This window comes from Panicum hallii, chromosome 9 (genome assembly GCF_002211085.1).
Source record: "Panicum hallii strain FIL2 chromosome 9, PHallii_v3.1, whole genome shotgun sequence".
Taxonomy (NCBI): Eukaryota; Viridiplantae; Streptophyta; class Magnoliopsida; order Poales; family Poaceae; genus Panicum; species Panicum hallii.
The window spans coordinates 13,178,844-13,195,285 of record NC_038050.1 but is presented as its reverse complement, the minus strand read 5'-3'; the positions used below and the strand labels follow the sequence as shown (position 1 = coordinate 13,195,285).

At 43.3% G+C, this 16,442-nt stretch overlaps 2 protein-coding genes across 4 annotated transcripts; both read left to right on the top strand.

Moving 5' to 3' along the window:
- Positions 1-655: 655 nt before the first annotated feature.
- On the top strand, positions 656-9,276 carry LOC112874968. Of its 2 annotated transcripts, none has more exons than XM_025938606.1 (13): positions 656-1,259; positions 2,353-2,452; positions 3,124-3,457; positions 3,711-3,823; positions 4,438-4,566; positions 4,737-4,830; positions 4,928-5,002; positions 5,238-5,893; positions 6,889-7,181; positions 7,320-7,464; positions 8,092-8,189; positions 8,288-8,369; positions 8,658-9,276. In XM_025938606.1, the coding sequence occupies exons 1-13, from the start codon at positions 802-804 to the stop codon at positions 8,739-8,741; spliced, it is 2,661 nt and encodes an 886-aa protein (XP_025794391.1). In that variant the 5' UTR covers positions 656-801; the 3' UTR covers positions 8,742-9,276. The 2 variants fall into 2 exon arrangements, with proteins under 2 accessions (XP_025794391.1, XP_025794390.1); XM_025938605.1 differs by having other exon boundaries at positions 5,235-5,893.
- A 1,317-nt stretch (positions 9,277-10,593) lies between these two features.
- Positions 10,594-13,945, top strand: LOC112877847 (1-acyl-sn-glycerol-3-phosphate acyltransferase 1, chloroplastic-like). Of its 2 annotated transcripts, XR_003225572.1 has the most exons (6): positions 10,594-10,878; positions 10,976-11,161; positions 11,692-12,098; positions 12,428-12,529; positions 12,621-12,923; positions 13,762-13,945. XR_003225572.1 is itself a non-coding variant. In XM_025942218.1 (5 exons), the coding sequence occupies exons 1-5, from the start codon at positions 10,794-10,796 to the stop codon at positions 12,846-12,848; spliced, it is 1,008 nt and encodes a 335-aa protein (XP_025798003.1). In that variant the 5' UTR covers positions 10,594-10,793; the 3' UTR covers positions 12,849-13,174. The 2 variants fall into 2 exon arrangements, 1 of the variants encoding a protein (XP_025798003.1); XM_025942218.1 differs by lacking the exon at positions 13,762-13,945 and having other exon boundaries at positions 12,621-13,174.
- The last annotated feature ends 2,497 nt before the right edge of the window (positions 13,946-16,442 follow it).

Genomic DNA, 16,442 nt, shown 5'->3' with positions numbered 1-16,442 from the left:
GGCCCGCGGGCCGCAAACGCGGGGCAGACCCGCTAGCAATTGCTAAGCGCCAGGAGAGAAGAGTTGTTGATTAGGCCAAAACTTTCATTCAGGCCATCTGACAGTATTTTGTTTCTTCTGAAACATGTCACATATTACAAATAGATATGGACTTCACCTTATTGGAACCTGAAATTTACAATCTGTAAACTTAATCCATTCGGTAGCTTTTAATTCTCTTCTAACAAAGTTATACGGCTTCCATGAAATTTTTAACCCATGAAACTGCTATAAAGAATGCTTGAAACAAGATATGATCACAAGCTCTGTTAGAGAAAAAAATCTGAGAAAGTAAAAAAATTCTATTATTTTCGTTGTTTACCGTTCGCTGGATGCTAAGGTCAGCATGGGAGATCTGACGGCTGGAAACCCGCCATGCAGCCACCGCCATCCTGTGCAGCCATCATCCTCTTCCATCCCCTTTGCCGTCCACAGCCCAGTGTGCTCCCAACAACCCAAGGGCCGCGGCGAAAGCGGTCAGAACGGATGAAACGGACAAACAATCGCGCGGGCCCCACCCCTAGCGACACATCCCTCGCGAGCCGGAGCCGGAGCCGAGCTCGGAGCTCCCCTCCCCGCTCCCCCAATAGGCCAATACCCCAAGCAGCTGCCCTTCCCCTTGCAATTCCCAAATCCGCATCAGCCGCAACGCGAAGCAAACGCCCCGGACGGAACCCAAACCCACACCACACCCAAATCTCCCTCCCTCCTTCCCTCGCCGTGCACGCGCAGGCGCAGCGCATCGACGCCGCCGCGGGCGCCATGATCGTGCGCACGTACGGGCGCAGATCCCGCTCCTTCTCCGACGGCGGGGGCGGGGTCTCGTCGTCGCAGGACGCGTTCGACTTCGACGCCGACGACGACGTGCTGGGGTCGTCGGCCTCGCAGCCGCTCCCGCTCCCGCCGTCGCAGGAGTCCTCCTCGATGTGGGAATTCGACGAGGACCCGCCCCCGTCGCCGCCGCAGCCCCGGCAGGAGGCGAGGCGGCGCGGGGCAAGAAGAGGAGGGTGGGAGCTCGCGGAGCCCCCCGCGGCGGCGCCGACGGCGACGCTGATGGAGGCGGAGGAGTACGGGGAGATGATGGAGAGCGTGGACGAGGTCACGTTCGCGCTCGACGGCCTCCGCCCCGCCGCGCAGAGGCGGACGCGGCGGGCCAGCCTGCTCGCGCTGCTCGGGATCTGCGCCTCCGCCGAGCGCCGCCGCGTGCTCCGGGTCCAGGGGTGAGTGCGCCAAAGGCGTTTCTTTTCCTTTCCGCTCTGCAAAGGACAGCAATTAGGTTCTTGCTCGTCATTCTTGGCAATCTTGACCTTAAAATCGTGAACCATAATGGTGTTGTCGTACGATTAGGGCTCAAGATTAGGGTTTCTTTCGAGAAAGGAACCGCCTTTCTCCCTTTGGACCACGAGCTTCCTTTGTTTGCTTGGTTTCGCTGTATACGGCTAATTCCTCACCCAAGACACAAAAATGGTGTCGCAGCCCAATGATTTCCTGTTCGATTGCTTGAATACACGAGCTGTTATTCCTCTTAGGTTGTATAACTCTCCGTTGATGCCAACAAGCCTAAGAGTCACTTCCTCGTGTTTAATACCAATGGGTTTAAGTATGCATTTGAGCTGCCTAGGAACACTTCTAGCAGTTTGGTCTCTTCTTTAGCTGAGACATCCTATCTTGTATGGTTCCAGAAGCAGTACCATGGCTAGTGACTACAATTGCCTAGAAACTGATCTTTGTTGTTTGAATTATGTCTGCTCAGCTCAAGCATCATTGCAATTATCTATAGTATGCTGTTTGGCAGAAACACAAACTATTGAGGTGTAGCTAAATGTTCCTCTGTAATCCCCTATGACTATTTTGGGTGACTTTTGGGAATTAGGCAGGTTTCCAGTTGTTGTGATTCAACAAGAATGCCAATTGTTTTGTAAACTGAAAATGTAATCAGAGCTGGAAATCAGTGTTTTACTCTCATCCTCAACATTGGATCAACACTGATGCTGTACACGGCACTTTTAGTTAAAGACATAATTCCTTGGTTTGCATAAGAGCTGTACTGCTGTAGGGTATCTATTTTGCTGTCTGAATTGTTCTTCAATTTCTGTAGCAAGGTCAAATGGCAGTTCATAGTCTCTCTAAAGACCATAATAATAGTAGGTAATCGTTGAAATTCACAACTTGTCCAGTGCTAAAGATGCTTGGCTAAAATCAATATCACCATTCAACAAACACAGTACTAGATTTCATCTTTATGGAGTTTTCACACCTTTTTCCATTTTATTAGTTACAAATGCCTTACTTTTTTTTGGTTATATCCTGTAGATTGCTACAGCAAATTATCGATGCTATTTTGGTTCTGGACATTGATGATCCTCCCTGCGCTATTGCTGCAGGAGCTCTTTTATTTGTTTTGGCAAGCGATGTGAGTACCTCTTAATCTCAGTCTACATGCTTCCCTGCATGCTGCGTTCCAATTTGTTATGCATATTAAATACCTCTGCTATCTCTAAGTCACTGAGCTAATAACAAGGTGGAAAAGCTATTTCTTTCTGCTGTGTTTTTCTCTTAGAAGCAGCCACTTGTTTTCTCATTACAAAGACTGACATGTCATATGAGAATATCAGTCAAGAAATACCATGCTTTTAATCTCAATAATTTTTAGTAACTGGAATTTATGTGGAAGTAAATCTCAGCAGTGTTCGTATCTTTTTCATTAGTTTGACCAATATGACTATGTGTCCTGTTTTAAAAGATGCAAGATTTAATTACTCTAGAGGAGTTCTCTACTTCTCTTTTGTTACTTCCGTTCATTTTCACTGGACATTTCGACTTTTCGTGGTCTTTGAAATGCAACTTTGGCCATTATGTTTATAACTTTATTTTAAGGTACTATAATAAAATTATAACTTTATGGAAGCATTGTAACGACAAAGGTACTATAATAAAAATATCATTACCTCAACTGGTCAACTTTTAGATATTTGATGGCAAGGCTTCTAGAATGTCATGTAATAAAGAACTGAGGTAATGATATTTTTGCTGAATATTCGCATCAGTATGAGTTCTGCTTATTGTTGTTCCCTCTTTCCTCAGGTCCAAGACAATAATTTGCTGGATTCAGAAACTTGTGTCCATTTCCTTCTTAAGTTATTAAATCCTCCGGTGAATGTGGTTGATGCCAAAGCGCCATCAATAGGTTCCAAACTTCTTGGAATCAGTAAATTTCAAATGCTTAATGGTGCAAATAAGGATGCTGACTCTAGTTCGGAGGACATACTTTCCAAAGTTGAAGAAATCCTCTTAAGCTGCAAAGAGATCAAGCCACTAGACAGTGATGACAGGAGAACAGCAAGGCCAGAATTGTGTTCAAAGTGGCTCGCTTTGTTGACAATGGAAAAGGCTTGCTTGTCTGCTGTTGCATTAGAGGGTAAGTTCTCTATCCTTTTAGGTCTGTTATTTTCTTGATCAAAACAACCAAATCAAATAATAATAAGTAACTTATGTTTACATCATTACATGGATGCTTTTATCTGGCTCTTGTTTCACCACTGGCTTTTGTTTGGTGGCTTATTTAGATTTTTTTTTTGGGGGGGGGGGGCATCCATTGTTCTTTGAATAAACCTGCACTAGTAGCAATGTTGCTATCATTACACTGAAGTGTTATAACTTTTTTTTTTCAGAGACATCTGACATGGTGACCAGAGTTGGGGGAAATTTCAAAGAAACATTAAGGCAGTCAGGTGGTCTTGATAATATCTTTAATATTATGGTAAATTGTCATTCAGAACTGGAGGTAAGACCTCATTGTTGTGTTACCTTTGTTTTTTAACAGGTTTAGACAAAACTATTAATTTGGCACTATTTGTTTTGCTACGGCAAATGATTATGAACTTTGGAACCTTGTATGTTTCCGGCTTCAATATGCTTAGAGCCGCAATTCAAAAGAAGATTATTTTCAGCACCTGAAAACTTGTTGCATCACAGTGTCATGATGTGAAAATTGATTTGGTTGAAATGTTTTAGATTCTACTGTTTGCAGCACAAAGATTACTTGAACTTGAATCATTTTGGAAGTTTGGAGAAACAATCAAGTAATATGCCTTGAAATTTAAACTTCCCATCTGATATGATCCCAAGATGATATATACTCAATGCGAATCCCATCCCGAAGAGTCATCAAATGGTTTTTTAATGCTGTTGGGTGTTACAATTCCGTTGATATTCGCCTTGCCTGGATATTCCAGAACTCTAATACCGACTTTCTTTAGTATTTTCATATTTTATCCTTGGGGTGACAATCAATTCGTTTATCCCCATATTTACATATTAACATGTCACCTGTACCATGTACTTGTGCTAAGTGACTGCAATAACAATCTGCGACTGATGGCAAACCTTGTGTATCAGAGACTTGTAAAGGATACCTCCACTACAGCTGTGGAGCTAAAGGAAGGAACATCTTTGCAAAGTGCCGCACTCCTCTTGAAATGTTTTAAAATTTTGGAGAATGCCACATTTCTAAGTGACAATAACAAGGTAATTTTCCAAACCCTGTTTGTTCGATTTCCTTCTATCTTACTTGTCAACAATCTTTTCTAATTTCTTGTGCTTCTCAGCAATAGTGTCAACATGTACTGCTGCAAACTGCTATTATTCCTGTACAAAGTGTCTTAAGCTCTTAACTCATTTTTTTTGCCCCCTTCCAGACCCATTTGCTCCGCATGAGTCGTAAATTGAGCCCTAAATGCTCCTCACTTCCTTTTATTGGTGTTGTTCTCAATACTATTGAATTACTATCAGGTACTTGGTTAATGATTTAATATTACTACTTACACTTAAATGAAAAGCCCGTTGCACCCTTTGATAATTAAATATGATGTAATATCCTTTGCTGCAGCTCTTTCTCTCCTTCAGAACACTTCCACGGTTTCCAGAAAAGCAGATCCGAAATCTTCGAAAGTACGCTGCTCTGGTAATAAAGGGACCATTTCTTTGTATATTTATATTGCCTTTGCTATGTGATCCTGAATATGGATATAGCTGCCCTTTTATGTTTCAGTTTCAGTACAGTAGTTAAGCTATCTTGCACACCAGTAGTGTGGATAAACTGTGCTGTTACCTTTCTAGTCTAATGTGAAGGTCAAAAATATTTGTTCCCTTCAAAAGTTTTAGCATAGTTACATTTTCTACATTGCATTGTGCAGCAGACAGTAGAGGTGCAAATTTATTGAATCATCATGGCAAGTGCAAGAACTCAGCGGAAAAAGGCCTTTTGCTGAATCAAAGGCGCCAAAATTGCCCGTCATCCAAATCTGAAGTTTCTCATATTACTATCTCTTGTAGTAGTGATGTCTGTGAGTCACAAAGGACGCTAGATTGTTCTCCCTCAATTTCGAGCAATGGGGCATCAAGTGGATCATTTGTCAAGAGACACAGCAACGGTGTTGGTTTGAAGCTCAATGTAAGAAAGGATCGTTCTAAAGCTAATCCAATCAGAGGCTCAGCTGGTTGGATTTCTATAAGAGCACAAACTTCTGGTGGGAACTCCAGAGAAATGGCAAAAAAGCGCCGTCTATCTGAAAATACGGATACGGATTTGGGCAATGGTGGTGATGACCCGTTTGCATTTGTTGATGTTGATCAAGAACCTTCAAATTGGGATATGTTTGGTCCAAAAAGGAAATCACCACAGAAGCGAGCAAAACGAGGTAATGGAAAAGTGCTCGACGATTGTGGGACTGCAGCAATTGTAAGTCCTGAATCATGTCAACCTGAGGATATTTATCAGTCAGCTACAACATCTGATTCCAAGGCTGAAGATGAGTCCAGTCTTTTGGAAGATTGCCTTTTGGCATCGGTTAAGGTAATTAATCATGTTTCTTTTTAGTTTTTCTTGTCTTGGTTTAGCTATATTCTTTGTTGCCTTGCATTTCTTATTTTTTGATAAAAAGATGTTGAAGTTGTTTATCCTTCAGATGGTTGCCAATTGCTGATATTTTCTGTACAGTTTGCCAGGCATTTATCATTTTTATTCCATGTATCATTTTGTGTATTCACATCCACCATAAGATTGTTCACCATTCCTGACAGATATTAGTTGTTTGTGGGATGCCATCTATGCTTGAGCAACGGGTGAGGTTAATACTAACATTTGTGCAGTATGGTGCATTATTACGGCATGCTTTTTGCTTAACCACTAGCATAAAGCTGCCACTGGCTCAGCACCTACCAAACTGTTGATACTTGATGATTTAGAGTTTAATATTGTGGTTAAAGTTGTAATTTTTATACTAGGCAGGATGCTGAACTGCTGATAGAGTTGCATAAATGCTTAGTAGATAAGATACGACTCATTTGTATAGAAAAAGTAACTTATCTTCCCTAGCTTACTTGCTTTTGAGTGCCCTTCAAGCTTTAGTAAGCTTATATACCGGCCTGAGATGTTTTAGAATTTCAGCATCCTAAATCTTTTTGAGATTATATTTAAGTGAGGGGCTATTTTTTAATATCATTTTTGTTGGAGATCCAAGCTTAACTGTACATGTGTCATATTGCTTCAGTCTTGCCACAATATTCTTAGACATTAGTTTTATCCTGTCTTATCAATTTTGTTATTACTGTAAGATATTTGACAAAAGATCAGGTGCATTTTTTTGGAAAAAAAGTCTATAAGGGTTAAACTTAGTTGTTACTTTTACATTGTTGGTCGTTGTTAGAGTTTTGATCAGCTGACAGTTTGCGGAACTTTACCAAACAGACATCTTTTGCAGTAGGCTGGTGGCATGCTAATGAGAGGTACTTGTTTTTATTATGTTTGCAACAAGATGTATCTGACATCTTCCATTAATTTTATGGCAGGTTCTTATGAACTTGGCAAATGACAACCCATCTGGTTGCGAACAGATTGCATCATGTGGTGGAATTAATACCATGGCCTCCTTGATCATTAAGCATTTCCCGTCATTTGATTTCTCCATGAACAAGAACAATCAACTGAAAGAAAGAGTGTCCTCTAATCAAAACCTATCGTCTTCCCAGAGCAGCAAGACACAACAACTCAAAACTAAGCAATTGCGAGACCATGAACTTGATTTTCTGGTTGCTATATTGGGATTGCTTGTCAACCTTGTGGAGAAAGATAGCCTTAATAGGTAGGTAGTACCTTTTCATGCATCCGTTCCATTTGCTTCATTCATGTCCATATTACTGCTCTGCCCGTTTCTTGGATCAAGCACATTTCAATACCTACTCTAGTCAATGTCTGTAAGTCTAAATGTACCTGGCTACAGGATTCGGCTTGCGAATGCCCGTGTTTCTGTCAAAACATCTCAAAATCCAGATAACGAAGAGGTACAGAGGGATGTCATACCCCTTCTCTGTTCAATATTCTTAGCGAGTCAAGGTTCAGGGGAAACTGCTGAAGCTATATCACCGGTAATTCTCGTCCTGAAGTTTTTATATGTTATTACAACACAACAAAGTTAGGATCTCACTTACTTCAAGATAGATTTGCATGCTTGCAGATGTCAATTAGAACTAATGCACATGTTGTTATATCGCCAATGACAGGCTGCCTTATCTTGGCAGTCCACCACATACTGTATATATAGACCGTGCATGTAATTTCTCTGTTGTTCAGTTTCAAACAGTACCTATTCCTAGGTGTGTGATTCTTCAGTTAATATGAGCTACAATGTTCTGGTCATCTCACTTTCCCTTGCCCATGTGCCCCCTCATCAAAGCACTGAATTTTCATGATGATACCATCCCTTTTCTTCCTATTCCTACTATTTTGTATCCTGTTTTGATCGAACCTATATAATGAGTATCAGTTGATAGTTATGTTGACAAAAGGAACACCAGAAATGTAATAAGAAGTTTATAGAGAGATCGCCAAGAGCTTTAGTTGAAACTCAGAGTTAAGTCAACACAGTCCTTGGTTGGCAATGCAATATATGACTCTTCTATATTTTGTATTTGTAAATGCTTCCTGGAAAGGTTTAACTGCATATCATTTTGGCTTTTGTGAATCATTGTTTAATTGCTGTTTGTAATTGTTAGGATGATGAGGAATCTTTGTTGCAAGGGGCGCGTGAAGCTGAAATGATGATTGTGGAGGCCTATGCAGCACTTGTGCTTGCTTTTCTTTCAACAGAAAGGTTCGTGATCTGCGTTGTTTAGTGATGTTTGTTAAATTGTTATGATTATAATTTAAGCTCCATGGTGATTAACTTGAATTGTCTATTTGCTGCAACAGTATGAAGGTTAGAGAAGCCATTACCAGTTGCCTTCCGGACAACAGCTTGAAGATTCTTGTTCCTGTGCTGGAGAAATTTGTGGTATGTGCAAAATTTCTGAACTGCCAAGAACTGTCTTGCGCAAAGTTTGAAAGCATGAGCTACCATTTTTGGGAACCAATAGTTTCTCATGTACATAGATTGTACTCCTATTCCTTATGATGTTTGCATCTAGAAAACTTATTTTTTTTGGGCATGCTTATATGTGACTGCTCTAGCTTTAATAGATTTTGTGGTGTGTTCTCATTTTCTGTTGCTCCAGACATTTGATATCTTTCTGTGACTGCTTTGAGCTCAACCTGATAATTTACCCTCCGTGTACTCCTGCAGACATTTCATCTGCAGCTCAACATGATGTCTCGGGAGACGCACTCATCCGTCACTGAAGTCATCGAAAGATGCAGACTATCATAGAAGTGCGAAGAGGCCCCCTGTACAGATTAACTGGCCTCTTTGCAGCCAAAGCAAGCACACACAGGTGTTGCTCATCACCTGGCCGGGGCGCGGTAGATGGACACCGGAGGCTGACCTGCAGTGGGCTTGGGAGCTAACAGTGATTTGATTCTTTCCTTTGTGTCCCGCTGTTGTTTTGATCCTGTTTTTAGTTTCTTCTTCTCCACCTCCCTCCAAATCTTGTCGTTTCTCATATCGTAGGAATAGCGCATATTTTGAGTGTATAATAACAAGCATAGGGAATGTAATTGGTCTGTTTCAGTTGTCCTGCCTAGCCATACAGTTTGTACTTTTATCACATGCAATCAGTGACCACACATGCCTGATCTGGAATCAGAATGTATCACATGATATCCGTGTAATTTTAGTTTGTGGCTGACCCCTTGGACTTCAATCAGTGGATAGTTCGTTATGTGGCGTTTTGCAGCCGCAGAAAGTGGTGTGCCCATAACAATGTAACTGAAGGTACTATTGAAGTCTTGTGTTTGTCTGGTTGCTAACTTTGTGTTATATACTGTACGGCCTGACGAAAACTCAGGTGGGTGGTCTCGCTCTGTACTATGAAAATGGAAGCTTTCAGATCTGGCAATCTTCTCTTCTCCACCTTCAGTTCAGACAAAAAAGGCTGGCGTTTCTTGTTCCTCTCACGCTGGCTGAGGCGCTCGAGCTATGATGCATGTCGCGGTCCGTTCCTCTTGCCGATGACGGCAGTAACGCCGCGTCCGGCACGAACAAGAGAGCATGCCCGGGGACAGGAAGGAAAAGACCGGCCGTCCAAGGGTAAAGTTCCAAATCGCATAGGAAGCTTCGAAAACCACGATACGACGCCGAGGTTTTACTGCCCCCAGCTTGTCCAACCGTGCCACGTCAAATCAAAACGGACAAGCAAAACCACGAGCCCCACGAGCGCCGGCGGGCTGGTGCTTCTTGCGTAGACCACGGCCCCACGGGTGGCTACGGATGGAGGTGTGAACGCGGATATTTAAAATATTCGATATTTGTATATATTTAAATATTAATATGGATATCTGTATTTATATTTAAATTTAATAGGTAGTAAAGTGCATACATCCGAATCCGATTTTTATTATTTTTTTTCTATCTGATTCCACATCCGTATTCGATAATATTCGACACTGTCCATATCTGTTTTCAATAAAACTATTTCAAAAGTAATATTTATTTTCTATAACCAATGTTATTAATTTTTATAATAAAGATATAAGAAAATTCTTGTTTTATCTATTTATAGGTGACATTATTTTTATAAATTTTATTATATATTAATAAATTTATTATATATTTATTAACAATACATATTTATTTCTAGTTTTATTTTTATATATTTATTTATTAAAAATATTTTTTTGATAAATAAGCTATTTTTGACCCGCTATCTTTATCATACTTTAGTTTATATATATAATAATTTTATATTTAAAACCATCAATAAAAAAATAGCTAAATGTTATCTTATATATCGAGTAAATATCCGAATTTAAATACAATTTGGTGGTATCCATTTTGCATTTGTATTCGAAAATATTTAAATCATATCCGTATTCAAGTTAAAATATGATAAAAACTACTATCCGATTTCACAATGCGTACGGTATCCGCTCCTTACCGGTGGCCTCGCCTCGCCTCGCCTCGCCGTCGCCGGCGCACGCGCGCAGACATCCGGCCGCCCATCCGCGCGCGCCCACGCGTCCGCTGACACGCAGGCACGCACCCCGCCCAATCCCCTCCCGTCTCGTCTCCTTCGCCGCGCCCCGGCTCGAGTCCCCACGGTTTTATCCCATCCTCTCAAGCGACCACCCCCCCCCCCTCCCCCCACCATCTCCCTCCCTCCCACACCGAAAAGGCCGCGCGCGGCGACACTGTCTGATCCATCCCGCCTCCACGTTCGCCACGTGCGCGCCACCTCCCCCGCCGCGCGCCTCCGTCGGGAGCGAGCGAGATCGCGAGCCCGCCGTTCGCAGGTCGAGGCAGCGAGTTGGAGGCGGGCAGGCCATGGGGACGCTCGTCCGGCCAGGGCCCGCCGCCACCGCTGCGGGGGCCGCGTCGCCAATCTCCATCGCCTCCTCCTCGGCGCAAGGTACTGCCGCCTCGCCACTCTGCTCGGGCCGCCGGGCTCTCTCCGGCGCAGTGCTGATCTTATCTTATTGATGGACGGATGGTTGGTTGGTTCGTAGCGGCGGCTGGCGGGGGACGCGCGTGGAGCTCGCGGCGTCGGGTGTCGGTGGCGGCCTTCCGGTCCCCGAGCCCGCAGGTTCTGGCGACGAGGTGGCGGCGGCGGAGAGATACGGCTGTGCGCTCGGATGCTGTAGCCGGTGGCGCGGCCGCCGCCGCAGCCGGGGATTCCACGCAGGCGCTGTCGGGTATCCAGCTTAATACTGAATACGTCGAAATGTTTTTACCGCTTCAAAATGGTGATGATCTCGCTTATTGGAATAGTGGGCTGGGTGACTTATACCTCGGCGAAATGGAAAGTTATGAGCGTAGAAATTAACCTTTGTGAACCTGAAGTGAGTAAATTGCTGTTGCTAATGCTCCGTCTATTAGACCATTCTAGGTAGATTGATAACACAAAAATCAAATGATTGTTTGGTACCTTATGATTAATTACTATGGCTACGACAGTTACTCCTACCTAACTGAAAGGCATCACCACATGTTCAGCGATAGAAACAGGGAGACATCTCGCAGCGCATAGCATGAACATAGAAGAATCAGTAGATGTCAGGTACTAGCTACGTGCCTATGTCTCATACGTGCTGGGGAAAGCAGGCACACATGTCCAACAAGGCAACAAATAGCTTGTGTGAAATGAACTGTCTACAGAGACAAATGTTAGAGACCAAATTGTAGAATTGGATTTCCTTGTGCTAACTTGAAATTATTTTAACAGACCTGCAAGTGGCTTCAAGAGTCAGAGGTGTTTGCTTCTATTTGGTGACTGCAGTTGCAGCAATCTTTTTGTTTGTAGCTATGGTTGTGTTTCATCCACTTGTGTTGCTATTTGACCGGTACCGCAGAAGAGCGCAGCACTACATTGCGAAGATTTGGGCTACTTTGACGATTTCCATGTTCTACAAGCTTGAGGTTGAGGGAATGGAGAATCTACCTCCAAATAGCAGCCCTGCTGTCTATGTTGCTAACCATCAGAGCTTCTTGGATATCTATACCCTTCTAACTCTAGGGAGGTGCTTCAAGTTTATAAGCAAGACCAGTATCTTTATGTTCCCTATTATAGGGTGGGCAATGTATCTCCTGGGTGTGATTCCTCTGCGGCGTATGGACAGCAGAAGCCAGCTGGTATGAGTAAATTCATCCCTTTTAGATGTAATTTAGATAAAAATTGTTATGAAGCAATATTTTCTGGATCGTCAGTGTTATTTAGAGGGACACGTGAGACAATTTGTTTGGTAATTGGCGTAACAAGCTCCATTTTTTGTTAACACACTTTGGCATATGGTTTGAAACAAATAAGCAAACCAGATAACCAACTTTATGTAGTGTCATTTTTTAGCATTAATATACATTATATTTTGCTGTTAATGCCTTTTCTAGTTCTTTCCATCTTACTCTATCATACTTTTCAACTATCTCCACATTTTGCCATAACATTGGTTTTGTAAATGCAGGATTGTCTCAAACAGTGTGTGCACTTGGTTGGAAAAGGAGCTTCTGTATTTTTCTTTCCCGAGGGGACTCGAAGTAGAGATGGCAAGTTAGGTGTATTTAAGGTTAGGTTCTATGAAAGTAGATCTTATTTCTCTGCATTTTATGCTTTTAACTTTTCTCGGAGCATTGACATGCTGTTATAATTATTCTCAGCGAGGCGCATTCAGTGTTGCCACAAAGACCGGTGCTCCTGTGATACCTATTACTCTTATCGGGACTGGGAAATTGATGCCTTCTGGAATGGAAGGCATCCTCAATTCAGGTTCAGTAAAGGTTATTATTCACCAACCTATTCAAGGGAATAATGCAGAAACATTATGTTCCAAAGCAAGGAATGTGATAGCAGATACTCTTCTTCTACATGGTTATGGAGTGCACTAAAGCAATTGGGTGCTTTGGTCTATTTCCAAGAAAACATTCCAAGGCACAAGTACTTGAGGCAAAGCTTGTTGCCAGGTACTGATGCTAACTGCCTACTCTGATATTGGAGAAGCTAGGCAATATTTGATCTTCAGGAGTTCTGGTTGCTCTTTGTTGAATAGTTTTGTTTATGTTTTCTCACAAAAAAGTTTGTTTATGCACTGTAATTGCCCGAGATCCTTCTATGCTGAAGATATTTGATGCTGTTCTCCACTGCAACACTAGAGTAGACCTTTGAAAATAATGGAACTGATTGACACTGGAGGTGTACTTGCTCTTTGTCCTTCCATCCTGTTGCTTTGATATATAAATTATTAGTACTCCCAAGTCCCACCAGTCACACGTATAAGAAGTTTAGGACACCGATATCGTCTACAAGGTGAACTTTTACCAGCAATTTCTGAAAAGATATATTTATTTTTTTAAATAGAAATATATCATGAACTTTTTACATGATGAATCTAGTAGCATCAACCTTGTCTTGTCAAACTATTTATAGTTTTAACTATTCATGGTCAAAACTAAATAAGTTTGACCTAGGGCAAACCTAAAACTACTTATGTTTGGGATCGGAGTATGAAATGTGCTCTTCCTGTGGCAGCAACTTTAAATATCAGGTGCATCACCGCCGCAGGTGCAAATTAACTTGTACATCAGTGCTCTGAAGAATGTGATTTTGGTGCATGTTCACGCATGTGCAGTGTTCTTACATTCAAACAGCTGTAGCAAATTGAACACTACATATCTCTTCCAAGCAAATATTAGCCAATAAAAGATCACATGCGTGATGCGTCAAATATTAGCCATATGATCTCTTCCATATGGCTTGTATGATTGTATCAGGTTTTATGTGCTTTTATCTTCTTTGCTGCAGGATGTAAAGGCAGGAGGGAGAGAATAAAAAAAGACTGGAGCTCGATTGGTAGTTGTAACTTGTGGTCCAATGTTGTAATCCTCCTTTCCCTTTATTTTTTGTTGTGTAACAGTACACAGCGATGTAAAAGGCAGAGAGGTCATCTTCATTCGATAGAAAATAAAGCCCACGTGAAATTTGCCACTTTTGCAATGGAATTCCCCCCTTGGTTTGGATCTGGACTGGCCAACCGGGCACGTTGAAAAGCACTTGTCGGTTGCTCCTTTGCAGCTTTGCCGGTGTCTGGTTCCGAACTGGATCGTTCTTTTATCTTCGTTTTTCTCTATCGATTTTTATCCCTCTCTCTATTTATTTCTCTTCTTGTTTATGTCTGAATCTTGGTTTAATCGTTTTGCGATTATCAATGAATATATAAGGTAGAGAATCGTATACTTTCTACCGTTTTGTTATAAGAAAAATGCTGAATGGGTGATCGCCTCTTCTCTAGTCCCACTCTTCCCCCTGCCGGAATCTGCAAGTGGGCAGCGATTAGCCAATTGCGCATGTGGCCTCAGCATAACGAACCGAAGGGGGAAAAAACTATGAGAATTCTATGCGCTACAGATACGTGAAGGTTGAGGCAAAATCAGTGTCGTGCATGAAGCGGGCTACTAAGCATTCCTGCTGGGCTACATGGGCTACTACATCGAACCTGTTGGGCTCGCCGACGTCTCTTGGAAAATTTTCGGGCCTGGCGGTGGTCTTTTATCTTAGAGTTTTGAATAATTAGAAGCCTTTTAGTCTCTTATATACCACATTGGCTGCGGTATATAAAGGAAATAAAGTACCACACTGGCTACGGAGACGCGACTAGCAACAGTGATATAGGAATCGCGAACCACGTCGACCAGACCGCGCGGAGTGCGTGGTTAGCAACCTCAACGTTCAACGAAATATTGAGAAAACTCCAAACACACTACATGATGTGCTTAGCATTTTTTTTTGTTTTTATTCAAATTGTGTTCAGTGATGTATTTTGATGATAGCATTCTCGTTGGAAAATGATGTCCATGTGGATTTAGCCTATTTTGAAATGAAACCCAACAGATTGGCCATCATATGAAAGAATAATGTCGAAACTGGAGAAAGAATTCCTCTTGCTTAAAGATGTGAACCAACTCGGATGTCCTAGTTGCTGTGCCAACGAACTCGGATATGGCCGAGGTTCTGTCAAGGGCTCGTGCAAGAAAGGAGATTGATCAGGAGACAAATCAGGATGCTGTTGTTGCCTGCGCTCTTGATTATATTATCAATGAGACAGAGGTTTACTTCTGCTGCTGCTTAGTCGTTTTACTTTGAAGAAAGAATTATGACTTCGTAGCATGGGCGCATGGCGCTAGTAGCTTCTGTGAAGTCTTATTTTAATGAAGTCAAGTCCTAGTCAGCAAAAGGTGGTGGTTCCGGTAGAGAGCGAGCCGCGCCCTTCACGGAGCGAGCCACCTTCCCGCATACAACCGGCCGGATTTACGATCAGGACCGTAGCTAGGGATGACCGGGCGCCGCCACATCGCCCGGCGAAGGATGCCCGGAGCGGCGCGTACTAATTAAACTATGATCATGCACGTACACATCACCTGTCTTCTGCGGGGCGAGGATTGGAGTGGGAGTCTGAGACGGGAGACGACGTGTCACGTGGTGTCTCGCGTGCGCGGCGGTACGCGAGGACGGTGGCGCGCGCGCGTCGTCGGGCGGGGGCTGAAGAAGCCGGCTTCGATATACTCATCTATTCTTTCAAAAAAAGATATACACATCCACGGTCTACGGTCTACGGTCTACCACGCGTACGCAGTTATGCGTGGTAGACCGTAGACGAGACGCATACGGACTCCGTGCATGACGGGGTTCGGACGTTCTCGGACCGGTCGGCGTCTCGCGTGGCTCCATCCTACAGTACTCCTAGTATGGAACGGCACACCTAGCTTAAGGCAGCCTGCAGCTTCGTCGTGCGCAAGCGTAGCCGATACAAGCACGGAGAGCCGCCGCCGGCGGCGGATCGGGTCGTGCGCTGAAAGCATACCTCATGTGTGCTTAGCTTTTTCATGTTTCTGCATCCCTTTAAGTTTTTTTTATTTTTTGATCAATAATACTACTCCCGTTACGTTTAGGACAACAACCAAGATGGAGGTAGTAACTAAACGCAGTACCACAATTCATCATGAACCATGTATATCTTCCCCTCCCCCCCCCCCCCCCCCCCCGGCCCGCCCCCTCTCTCTTGCTGATGATTGATGAATGCTTCTCACTTAGCTACGAACCGTATGGATTATGGTCTTGGAGCTTGGAGCGTCACCTCTTCCGGCGCCTGCAAAGTTCCCATCGCAGACTCCCAGTTGCCGGGCACGGAGCCGAAGCCGCGCAAAGCACAGCAAATCACGGCGAGCCGGTGTGATCGATCCATCACACTGACCGTGAACATACACTACACCGACGGCGACGTATACGCTTACATAAATGCTCGCATGCTCTGCCTTTTGAGCATTACTTTTGAGCTGCACCGACGAGGCGGCGATGCGTGATGATCTTTCAGATCGTTAACTTCGTGGGCCTCTGGCTAAAATCCGGCCCAAGAAATCCAGCCTGTCCTTTTTGCGCGAGAAGCCATGCCTCGAGCCACCAAATGACGACCAGAAACCAACGGATTT